Below are 12,816 nucleotides of genomic sequence, written 5' to 3'. Positions count from 1 at the left end.
GGGATTTCTTCAAAATCCAGGCAAATATAGTAACTAGTTTTAAAAAGGAATAGTAGCAGGGGCAGCTAGGTGGCGCAGTGGATAGAGCACCGGCCCTGGATTCAGGACTACCTGAGTTCAAATCCCGCCTCAGACACTTAACACTTACTAGCTGTGTGACCCTGGGCAAGTCACTTAACCCCAATTGCCTCACTTAAAAAAAATTTTTAAAAAATAAAAAAAAAAGGAATAGTAGCAGGGGCAGCTAGGTGGCGCAGTAGATAAAGCACCGCCCCTGAATTCAGGAGGACCTGAGTTCAAATCTAACCCAACATTTGCCACTTACTAGCTGTGTGACCCTGGGCAAGTCACTTAACCCTCATTGCCTTCTCAAAAAAGACCCCCAAAAAACAAACAAACCAAAAAAGGGAATAGTAGCTCAGTAAATATCCTAGAATCTCTCTTTAAAAGCATAACTGGGGAGGGGCAGCTAGGTGGCACAGTGGATAAAACACTGGCCTTGGATTCAGGAGGACCTGAGTTCAAATCCAGCCTCAGACACTTGACACTTACTAGCTGTGTGACCCTGGGCAAGTCACTTAACCCTCACTGCCCCACAAAAAACAAACAAAAAGCATAACTGCAGAAGGAGGGTTTTCAATACCATAACACTATGCTATAACAGGTTATTCTGCTATTTCCACTTACTTGCTTTAAACTGAAATTCATATTAGAATTTTTTATATCAAAGTTAATGTAATAACAACCTGTGTAATAGAATAAAACACAATACTATAAATATATATATCTATAGTCCATATATATATATAGATATATAGATATAACCTATATCAGATTACCTGCTGTCTAGGGGAGGGGGGGAGGGAGGGGAGGGAGGGAGAAAAATCTGAAATTGTAAAGCTTGTATTAACAAAAGTTGAGAACTATCTTTACATGTAACGGAAAAATAAAATACCTTATATGTAAAAAAAAAAAGTTCTTAACAGTAAAAAAAAAAAAAAAAACCCCACACAATACTAAAGCAAGTCAATTATTTAGTCCAAGGGTTCCTAAACTTGGTTCCAAACCTCTGCATACCCATATAGAGAGTATGAGAAGTTTGTCAAAGAGCTAATTTCTCTTAATGAAAAAATAATTTGTGTGCATAAGCATGATAAACCCTAGTATTTATTCACTTCATATTTAATAGGAAATAGAGGAAGATTTCTTGCAAGGGAAGGCATATGGGGACTGAAATGGGTTGGGAACTCAACAGTGGCTCATTACATCTAAGTCCTTAAAATCATATGAATTATCAACGGTTCATTTTTAGTTTCTCTCCCTGTATAAGTCCAACAGTTTCCAAAAAAATCTCAGGAGCACATACCACAGGATTCTCTCCGTGATGAGCTACTTTGACATCAGAAAGATGACCAGTAGGATCTAACTGCACTTCCACATAGAACATATCTGATGTGATGTAACATTCGGTACCATTGGCACTAAGATGAGAGCCCAGTCTGATGGAAACCAAACAAACAAAATATAATTATTAAAATATAAACGAAGAACTCTCCCCTTCCCCCCAAAGTCAACAATGACTTACAATGTTTGTGTTTATAGTTAGAAAACCACTTACGCATTCTGTCTTGCTATGGACTCCAAACGGTCAGTCATTGCTGGCAAAGATGTCACTGAAAAAAGGTGAAAATAATTATCACCAGAAAGGTTCAAAGTCAAGCTAGTTATAGTTAACCCATTGTTATATAACAATGGCAGTGGATATAGTAAGGCACCTAAATGACCCTCCAAAATACACATCTGCATGCCCATGTGATGAGGAAAACTGCTTCTAAATTTTAAGGTCGTGGGATTAGTACCAAGATCGGCAGGAAAGCTAGATTCTAAACAGGGTTAAAATAAGCAACATCTATTGGAAAACCTGAAGACTAAGCTTCCCCATCCCAACTTTTATCATTCTAGGATAGCAGAGCAATTAGACGGAGAAATGAACTGCTGGTATTGGGCAAATTATGTTTTAACTAAAGAGTCCAAACATTTTTTTCTGACAGTATTAAAACATCAGCCAATGTAGTAACAAGTCACAACAAAAAGTCTCTGCAATTATCTGAGAGTAAACAGTGTAATAGTTGTTAAATTGAGTATCTGAATTCATTTTAAATCTTTTGATCATTTTCCTAAAAATATTCTTCATTAACAAAGCAAAAATATTTTTAATGAAAGTGTTCTTTTTGGTTTGTTTTTTTTTTCTCACTTCTAAAGTAACAAGATATTCATTACAAAGAGAACACAAAGGCTTAATCCAGGTACCCACATTTAACTGTCATCTGTCTTTTCAGTCATTAAAAATAAGGGCTAAAAAGAGAGGCTTACAAAGTTTAAGAAGTTTTTTGCATGCAATTGTCACTAGGTTTAGTAACACCTAGAAGTCCAAAATTATATAAATCTGTAATGTCAATGGTAAGTATAATAAGTTGACATTAATAAAATGCTTTAAGAGTTACAAAGTGCTTTATTTCATTTGGGCCTCACAGTAAGATAAATGAGGTAGGTACTACACTAAAAGCATTATCCCTGATTGACAGATGAGGAAATTGAGGATCAGGTAGGTAAAAATGACTCATCCAAGGTCACCAATCCAGAAAGTATCAGAGGTAGGATTCAGACTCAGGTTTTTTCTGACTCCAAAGTACAAGGCTCTTTCCACTATAGCACGTTGTCTCTCCTTACCACAAAAAATGAGACAGAGGCAAGGCCTAAAGAAGGTTGTATATTTGAAAGGTGTAGACAAACCTTTGAGTGCCTTCTGCAAAGTCTCCAAACAGCTGACCAAATACTGGTGCCCACCAGTACTCATCACAACCCGCTTTTCCTATGTAGAGGGGAAAGAAAACCCTAGATTAATCCTACTAGTAATCACTGAATTACAGCAGAATCTTATAAAAACCACTGATGTTTATGTCAGACTTGATAGATATTACCTCGCCAGATGCACAGGTATTATTATTCCCATTTTACAGATGAGGAAGCAGCGGTTCAGCAAAATTAAGACTCGGCCATGGTGACAAAGTGTAGGATTATTAAAATTCCCATGTCCTTTCTCACTCCCAGTCCAGGTTTCTTTCCTCAGTATTATTACCCTGCTTTTTGCTTATGCCTCAAAGCTTTCAGGGTCACCTACTGCTTGCTGAAAAAGTTCAAGCTCTTTAGTCTGGTCCACAATCTACTATCTTTCCAGCTTTCTTCTCCTAATATTTTTTTCTATATATTTTTATGCTCCAACCAAACTGGAATCCTTAGCATTCCTTGTACACTCTTTGCTTTTCTACTTTCGTGCTTATGCTTACACTGTTCCCTATAATTCCCCAACTCATATATCCTCCTTCTGAATTCTTGATCATTCTTTGAAGCCTTATTCAGATACTCTGTTCTCAGGGAAGCCTTGCTGATTCCCCAATCAGTAATGATCCTTTTCCTCTTCAGATGTTATGAAATATTTTCCTTGTACTGTTTTTATTCATTTACATATTATTTATCACTCTTGTTTTGCTTAAAATATATATACCTCTAGTAGGAGAGCTAGCTAGCATGGTCTCTCAAAGCCAGGAAGCCCTAGGTTCCAGTACCATCTCAAACACATACAAGTCACATAACCTCTCCATGCTCAAAGCCAGAGGTACAGCTGCCGGAACCAGATTAAATAGTAATTGGGAAATATGAAAATATAACACAGATAACGTTAACCTGTGTTTTCTAAATCAACATGTAGCTGCAGGGATCCTAGTACTTGAGTCTGACACCATTACTCTTGGTAACAGTCCAAGATCATCAGTAGCAGATAAGGTATCCACCTCCATTAACAAAGGACTTTCCCTACACCAGCAAAATCATAAGACCAGTTCCAATTCAATATTCCCTACTAGATTGTAACCTACATGAAGTTAGGATGTATACCTTAATCTAAATATAGCATTTATCCTAAGGCCTAGTGTTACATTAGCACACAAATTATGTATTTCATACTTTTTTAATTGCCTTAACCTGGAGAGACCTATATGAGCTGATGAAAAGTGAAATGTACTGTATAGAAAATAACAGCAGGATTATAAGATGATCTGCTATGAATGTCTTGGTTATTTTCAGCAATGCAATGATCCAAAACTACTCTGAAGGTCTTATGAAAAATGCAAGCCACCTACAGAGAGAGAACTGATGGTATCGGAATACAAACTGAAGCATAATTTGTTAGTTCCTTTATCAGAAGTTTTGTTTTTGTCTGTTTTCTTTCACAATCTGGCTAATGTGGAAATGTTTTACATGACTGCTCATGTATAGCTTATATTGAATTGCTTGAGTTCTTGGGGGGGGGGGGGGAGGAAGAGAATTCCGAACACAAAGTTTTAAAAAATTGATGCCAAAAATTTATATTTTACATGTAATTTGGGAAAATAAAATTCTAAATAAAGAAAAGCAAAAGAGTCTCACAGCACCTCTCAGACTAGTAACACAGTATGTAATAATATACCAATTTTACAAAGGAAGAAATTAAGGTTGAAAGGTTAAGCTAAACAGTGTCAGAGGCAGGATTCAAATCCAAAATCTTCCTGACTCCAAGTCCAGCACTGTAAAAAAGAAACTGGGCAAAGAAACCTTTATTAAAGAAACAAAGTTGGTGGTCTGCAGTCTGCCCAGTACGGTCTGAGGCCCCAAAAAATAGGATTCAGAGTTATTTATAGGTCTCTTGATTCATGTATGGTACAACAAAGTACTCTACAAACAGATTCATGTATGGCACATGATTACATTTTGCAGGTCTTTATTGTCCTAACTTTGTTCTTCCCACAATGTCTCAATTAGCCTTTTACAGGGCTTTCTTTATCAAGCCCCTTTATACTTTCAGAGGGCTTTCTTCCTTCATATTTTTAATATAAAGATTAACATATAGGTATGATTATTACGGTCACATACTTAAGATATATACATTATGGGGCAGCTGGGCACAGTGAATAGAGTACAGGCCCTGGAGTCAAGAGGACCTGAGTTCAAATCCGACCTCAGACACTTGACACTTACTAGTTGCCCCTATATATACTTTATAATGGTTATAGTCATACTCCTAAGGTTAGCTAACACAGGTGTGTTGTTTAAAAATCAAAATGTGGATTCTAATCTGTCCACCCCAGTTTTGGGGGAAACTGGCTAAAATCACTGATAAATTGACCAAGAGTTTTAGGCTTTTAAGGATTTATTAAAGCTTGGATCCTTTCGGTATAGCCAGAGACAGAAACCTTTCCTTTCCTAACAACCTTCCTGAAGTCCTGCCACCAAGCCGGTATCTAGAACCAAAAGAGCAAGATCTGTCCCCCAGCCTCAGCTTCCTGCTTCCTGTCCTCCTCCCAAAAATGGGAGGTCCTTCAAGTTGATTGGCTGAGAGTGGTCTCCTGTTCATGTCCCAGTCCATAGCCTCTGAGAACACTCCTTCTCAGGGTTGGCTAAATTTAAATTCAAGATCTAATCACCTTTAAGTGGGTACTTGGTAGTTCCTCATTCACACCCAATTCAAACACTACTAAGTCAATCAAGTCAGACCCCTAAGCCTCAACCAAATTCCGTTATTTTACCTCACAGGTACTAACCTGGGACTACATCATAGTTTCAGTTACATAGATTTTCACCCAGGACTATTCTTACCATAAATCACACAATTACTTCTTATCCTATTAAAATGATTGTAGCTGGAGGGCAGTTAAGTGGCTCAGTGGATAAAGCACCAGCCCTGGATTCAGGAGGACCTGAGTTCAAATCTGACCTCAGACACTTGACACTTACTAGCTGTGTGACCTTGGGCAAGTCACTTAACCCTCCTTGCCCTGCCCCCCCCAATAAAATAAATGTTTGTAGCTGATATGATTAGCAAAGCAAAGAGCTCAAGGCATTGATTACTGAACTTTTCCATAACAGCACTAAATCTATAGCAAGCTGTCCCATGTCCTGAATTTTTAAAAATATCACTAATTGAACTTCATAACCATCTCATAGGTGGATCTCTAAAGTTGATAGCAACAATATCAAGACTATATGCTGGGGGCAGCTAGATGGCGCAGTGGATGGAGCCTTGGAGTCAGGAGTACCTGAGTTCAGATCTGACCTCAGACACTTAACACTTACTAGCTGTGTGACCCTGGGCAAGTCACTTAACCCCAATTGCCTCACTTAAAAAAAAAAAAGACTATATGCTGTAACAAATTAAAAGTAAAACAAACTGTAGAAGGAAATTCATGAAGATATACTTGTTTGAATAAATCTATGATTCCAAGGCTTTTGCAAGTAATTTGTTAAAGCATCTTTCAGCAAAACCCTTTGACCCAAATTCTCATCATCCTTACCGTAACTTGACGAATAAGTTTAAAGGTTTCACTCCAAGGTCTATTTTGGTTAAATTTTGCATGGAGTCTTTCCAAAAGGGAACTCATCTTAGTCAGTTTCTCAGCTTCTATAATATCAACAAAGAGATATCATTAGTAAATCTTATTTATACCATGACCTATTTGTTTTCTTGCAAAATGTTTATTGTCATGCTCAAATATGACTGCCTCAGCCAACAACATCAATGCTAGATTATAAGCAAACCCAACTAACATGCCCTTTGAAATAAACGAGAACAGGTGCCTATAAGATTTCACCTAACATCATATATTTGTAACACCATATAAAATCAGTAGATGGGATGTCACATTGATGAACCTCAGAAAGACTATTCAAAATAAAATATATTCAATGATACAAAGACATACAAACTAATGCCCATAACTAAGGAAGCTATTAGCTGAACTGCTGTCCAACCAAGTAAAAAGAGAGTGATTAGGAAGCCACCTCTATTTCATACTATTGTAAGTGAGATTTTTCCCTACCCCTTAAATTTCAGTGATTTAACTATGGTAATAATCAGCATGTTAATTAAAATTGTGATTTAATATATTTAGATATTATTTTCTAGTAGATTAAGTCAATAATAAAGGATTAGGTCAGATAGATGTTAATAAGGCTATCCACATATTATATCGAAATGTTTCTGCAAAGTCCTTAATGTTAAAAGGTCAACTACCAAGAACAGTAATTCCTGAACTAGATATACCAATCACATACTTCAGTTGTGACAGCCTTATTTTGCTTATGTTTTGTGTTTCTTTTTCAAATATGCACTGATATGCACCACTTTGAGTGTGTTTTTTATTGTTTGCCTTGCAGAAATGCCCTATTTTGATTATGTTGTGTACCCTTAAGCCTTGATTGTGTATAAAAACTCTTGGGATCTGTTGCTCAGGGTCTTTCATGTCTACCTACAGTCTACCCAGTCAGGAGTAGACTGACTGGCTTCATTGTGAGATAGGCCCTCTCTCAATAAACCTATTTTCTATAGCTTGAAGACTTTGCTGTTTCTTTTCCTTCATCAGACTTAGAAATTTTCGCAACACTATCAAGACTTAGAAATAGTTTGGTGACTGGATATTTCTATCACTTTTTGGGAACTTCATAGCAAATAAGTGTCATAAATTTGAATATGGCCTTCATCTAGTTCACATTTGGGCAAAATTCAAAAACATGTATTATGTGCCTACATCTATAATGTGCAGAGGAAAGTTCTAGGTGCTGCCTCACAAAGCTTACAGTCTAGAAAAGGAATAAGACAAACACATAACCATAATATTTTATATGATTACATCACATTTGTACAAATACAATGGGATATGTGAGACACCAAAGGGATGATTGTTCTCAACCAGATGGAAGAATTTTAAGATATCAGGGCTCAGAACCTGGAGAACAATTTGGTCTCCAATAACCACAACAATATAAAGACAAACAACTTTGAAAGACAAGAATGACCAATCACAATTCAAGAAGACTCACGATGAAATATTCTGCTCACCTCCTAAGACGATGAACTCAGTATAAACTAAAACAGTTTTTGAATATATGGCCAGTGCAAGAATTTGTTTTGTTTGACTATACATGTCAGAGATAGAGATACAGGTGTTTGTTTATTATGCTTTCTCAATGGGATCGAGGGAGAGCACAGCAGAAGGAAGTGGGAAGGATAGAAGGCAGATATTCCTTTAAAAATATAATAAAATGTAATTTTTTAAAAACAGCTTATCAGAGGGGCAGCTAAGTGTCACAGTGGATAAAGCACCAGCCCTGCATTCAGGAGGACCTGAGTTCAAATCTGCCCTCAGACACTTAACAATTAATTACTAGCTGTGTGACCCTGGGCAAGTCACTTAACCCCAACTGCCTCACCAAAAAAAAAAAAAGTGTGTTGTGAAGACTACAAAAACAAAATAATTACTGACATCTAAGAAGGAGAGGGTATGTGAATACAATATGTATGCAGATAAGTAAATACAAGATAATTAATGGAAAAAGCACTAACAACTGAGTGGGTCTGGCAAGAAGATGGCAAGTAAAAGGTGGGCCCTTAGTTGAGGTTTGAAGAATGTACATTCTTGCCATGGGTGGTAGTCTATGCAATGGCACAAAGATGGAATATGGCTAGAATGCCAGTTAGACTGAAACCTAGTGTGAAAAAATAATTATTACTAATGGATTTCTTTGGGGGGAACCAGAGATCACTTTCTCTGTCCTTTCTCCCCCCCAGACCCCTCTTCCAGAAAGTCCAATTTTCCTGAAAAAACTTCAACAAATCTCATCTAGAACAAACCCAAGGGAACATAAGGAAAACAGATTCTTTTGTCTAGATATGTGAAGGACTGATGGGATTAAACCATGCCTAGGTTATGGACTTTGCCTTGAGCAACTGAGTGAGGGTCTTTTGCATTCTTTTCCCTGATGTCATCTGCAGACCACCTTCAAGTCTTGCCAACCAATGGAACTGAATGATGCTAAGTAATCAGCATCAATTAGCAGCACGTTTCATTTATAATGACCTAATTAGTTTTGATCAATGTCTAATGACCCACCTCTATCAAAAGAGGATAAAAATGCCTTCCAAATAAAATATGAACTATAATAACATAAACAAATGACACTAAAAAGGTGAATGCTATGTATCTGTAATAATTTTATCCCCAGAGAAAAGACAAAGATACACATCTTTTATTAGGGTGACTTGCTGCTAGATGCTGTAAATGCAATCAGATTTGGTGTCTGTTTTGATTTAACTGTTTTTGTTACAAGGGAGGACTCTCTGGGTGGTGGAGGGAAATATCTATTGCAATAATATATTACAAATGCAAAACCAGAAAGTGTCAATAAACATTTTTTAATGTTAAGCATAAACTCCTGACCCTGACATTAAAGGACTTTCACAAATCTATCATCTGATGTATGGGTAATTTGGCTTATTCTGCTACCTCTCCTAGCCCCAAATGAAAGGAGGACACTCTGACCTCTCTTGTTCTTCAAGATCCTCAATTCTTCTTTCTCAGGTTGGCCTCCCAGATACTCTACTGACTTTCACAAAGTTAAAGAGAGAAAAAAGCCTTAAAGTACTTCAGCAATGTCAGCTAATACCATCCAGGCATTATTTTTCACAAATTTCATATTCTAGTCAAACCAAACACCTGCCTATCTCCCATTCTGCATCCTCTACCTTGCATTCTCCTGTTTTCATGTTTTAGTCCATGCCACCCCCTATACTTGGAATTAATTTGCCCCAGTATCAGTCTTAAGGAACTCAGCTGCCAGCTCTCATATGGCACTTTCTTTGCTACTTCTGAGTGAGAGTTAACACACCTTCAAATTTCCTATCATACTTTGCCTGGGTCTCTTTATCATCAAAATGTCCAAAATAGAACTCATTATCTTCTCCCCTAACCCATCCCCCCCCTTCCCCCAGCTTCCCTATTTCTGTCAAAAGCACCATAATTCCTCTAGAATAAACAATTATAAATTTCCAAAACTTGAGTTTGCTCTCCTTCAAACCCAATATTGTCAGCTGCCACATATTGTCAACTTTGCCTTTATTTTTCTCATCTGACTTCTTTTCTCTTGTTATTCTAAATCAGCTTCTTGAGGATACTGAGTGTTTCAATTTTGCCTTTAAATCCCCAGTATTTAACACAGTGCCTGGCACTTAATAAATGCCTGCTGATTGACAGTTTCAGGCTCTCACTATCTCTACCCTGAACTACTGCAATAGCCTAAGCTTCCTTATTTTCATTCTCTCTCCTCTCCAATCCGCCCTCTAAACAGCTGCCAAATTAAACAGTCCAAAACAAACATCTCATGTCACGTTCCCGCTCAAGAAGGTTCAATGGCTCCCTATTGTCTCTAGGTCATTTAATGCCCTTCATTCTGTCTTCAGCATATTTTACCAAACTGATATCACAATATTCCTCTTCACACATTGTACAGGATGCTGACACTCCTCCCTACATCTGGAATGCTCTTTCTTAATGATGTATCTTGGAATCTCTAGCTCCCTTCAAAACTCAGCTCAAGTACCACCCTCCCTATGTGAGGCTGTGCTGATTTCCTGCTCCCCTCTCCCCTAAAGTCATTATTTTGTATATAGTTTGCATTTATTTGTGTGTATGAGTGTGCATATGTGTGTATGTGTATATACAGTTTCTTCCAGTAGAATAACTGTTTCATTCTTTCTCTATAAACAAAGTACCGAACACATTCCCTTAGTAAATATTGTGTTCTTAACAAGTATCCTCCATAAAGGGATAGAGACTGGACCAATGATCTCATTGGTAGAGGGAACTCTACCAATTCAAGTTAGTACACCTTCTCCAGAACTTGTGGTTGCCTAGAGCACTAAGAGATGAAATGATTGGCCCAGAGTCACATGGTCAATACGTGTAAGAGATGGGACTTGAATCCAGGTCTTTCTGATTTTGAGGTTAGCTTTCTAATCTTCTAGGCTATATGTTTCTTTAAAAGGAAGAGAATAATAACACCTACATGACACGGTTTGGGTAAGATAGGCTATTACTAGATGGTTTTGAGAGAATGTGCCTTGTAATTCAATACAACGGGCATTTATCAATCCCCATAGTGCTAGATGGGCAGGAAGATCCAAGAAAACAGGATAAAAAAGAAACTGTCCTGGGGGTAGCTAGGTGGCACAATGGATAAAGCACCAACCCTGGAGTCAGGAGGACCTGAGTTCAAATCCAGCCTCAGACACTTGACACTAGCTGTGTGACCCTGGGCAAGTCACTTAACCCTCATTGCCCTGCCCACCCCCCCCCCACACACACATATACAATTCCTCCTCTCAAGGAGCTTATGTTCTACTACACGGAAACAACAAGCAAATAATAAAATACAAACCAGGGACAACTAAGGGAATAAGGAATGGGAGGGTGGGGGTAGAGGGAGTGAAAGAAAGAATGTCAAGGCAGGGAGAAGAGTGGGAGGAGGAACATCACTGGGAGAGAGAGGGGAAAGCAGGAGGAGGAATGTCATCTGGAAATTTGTTGGAAAGTCTCCACAGTGTCAAAACAAAAGTGTCATAAGAATAGGTGGCTAGGTGTCATAGTGGATAAAGCACTGAATCTGGAGTCAGAAAGACCTAAGTTCAAATCCTGCCTCACTAACTGGATAACCCTGGGCAAGTCAATCTCCCTCAGCTTCAGTTTCCTATTGTTGTGAAGATAAAATGGGAAAACCTATATATACACAAGTTTTACAAACACTATATAAAAGCTAACAGGGAGATAATGCCTGTAGATAGAGCACTGGACTTGTCTAGAAAGACCTGAGTTCAAATCCAGCCTCAAACACTAATTCTCCGTGACCATGAACAAACCATTTAAAGTGTCTGCCTCGGTTTTCTCGTCTGAAAAATGGGGATAACCACCTACCTCCCAGGCTTATTGTGAAGATAAAAATGAGATAAAGTTTGCAAAGTGCTTTGCAAACTCTAAAGCGTTATTATTCATGTTACTAAATAGGTTGGTTTGTTTGTTTTCAAAAAAAAGCAATGAATCCCACACTCGACCTGATGACTGCTCTTGCTACAAGCTAGCCAGTACAGCTGTTTCTACTCCGGCAGTTATACGTGGGTTTCTGGCGTGTCAGTTGTTTCTTGAATACCCATGATGGCCTTCCACTTGCCTTTTACAGTGAGTTTATCCAAGCTTCCCAGGTAGAGGAAGGGAAACCAGAGCAGAGGAAGGGGTCCTTGAGGCCACAGATACCCAGACGCTCCCCTCCTGACACCCCCCTCTCCCCCACCATTAGGAGCGCAGACGGCGTTTCTTCCCGCATCCTGCCCTCCACGTAAAGCAGGGGCTCTGCCAACCTGCGGGCGGGGGGGGTCCACACCACCCACTTCCCTATGGACACCAAGCCTGAGCTTCTGAGCCCGTCCGAGCTCGTCCTCCCCTCGGCCCTGAGCACTCACCTTCTGCCTCCCCCTGAGCCTTCATCCCGGAGGCGGGGAGGGAAGGCCTTCGCCCGCCACACAACGGGAGACACCCTTCCCCACCCACCAGCGGGGGGGGCCGAGCCGCCTCAGGCTTCCGGGGCGCTGGGCTCCGGGGCCGCCCGCTCCACCCCCCGCCCCCGGGAGGCTCAGTCCGAAGAGCCCGGCGGCAAAAGTTGAAGGGTGCCCGCGGCCGCCGCCATCTTCCCCAACGGAACCTCCCCAAGGCTCGCGAGAGCAGCGGGGAGCCGGAGTATAGGCGTGCGTTCGTGCGTATGTACGTAGTGCGTACCTAGTACGGAAGGAGCATGAAAGCAAAGGTCGCGGAAAGTGTCTCGCGAGATTTCGCCTAGTTCCTCTTCCTCCTTCCTAGAGAATGTGGACCAATGGTTTCTCTCCCGTAACTTCCGTGACTG

At 39.5% G+C, this 12,816-nt stretch overlaps 1 protein-coding gene across 1 annotated transcript in view; it reads right to left on the bottom strand.

Annotated features, from left to right (window-relative positions):
- MED1 (mediator complex subunit 1) overlaps positions 1-12,615 on the bottom strand; it is a 36,875-nt gene extending 24,260 nt beyond the window's left edge. The window contains exons 1-5 of the mRNA XM_044001320.1: positions 12,380-12,615; positions 6,387-6,493; positions 2,794-2,872; positions 1,619-1,673; positions 1,367-1,499 (exon numbers count right to left, since the gene is read on the bottom strand). Of these exons, the coding sequence (XP_043857255.1) occupies positions 1,367-1,499; positions 1,619-1,673; positions 2,794-2,872; positions 6,387-6,493; positions 12,380-12,404 (399 nt within the window). The 5' untranslated portion in view covers positions 12,405-12,615. The remainder of the gene's footprint in view (positions 1-1,366; positions 1,500-1,618; positions 1,674-2,793; positions 2,873-6,386; positions 6,494-12,379) is intronic.
- Between the last annotated feature and the right edge of the window lie 201 nt (positions 12,616-12,816).

This window comes from Dromiciops gliroides, chromosome 4, assembly GCF_019393635.1.
Source record: "Dromiciops gliroides isolate mDroGli1 chromosome 4, mDroGli1.pri, whole genome shotgun sequence".
Classification (NCBI taxonomy): Eukaryota; Metazoa; Chordata; class Mammalia; order Microbiotheria; family Microbiotheriidae; genus Dromiciops; species Dromiciops gliroides.
The sequence above is the reverse complement of the archived record's forward strand: the minus strand, read 5'-3'. Positions and strand labels throughout refer to the sequence as shown.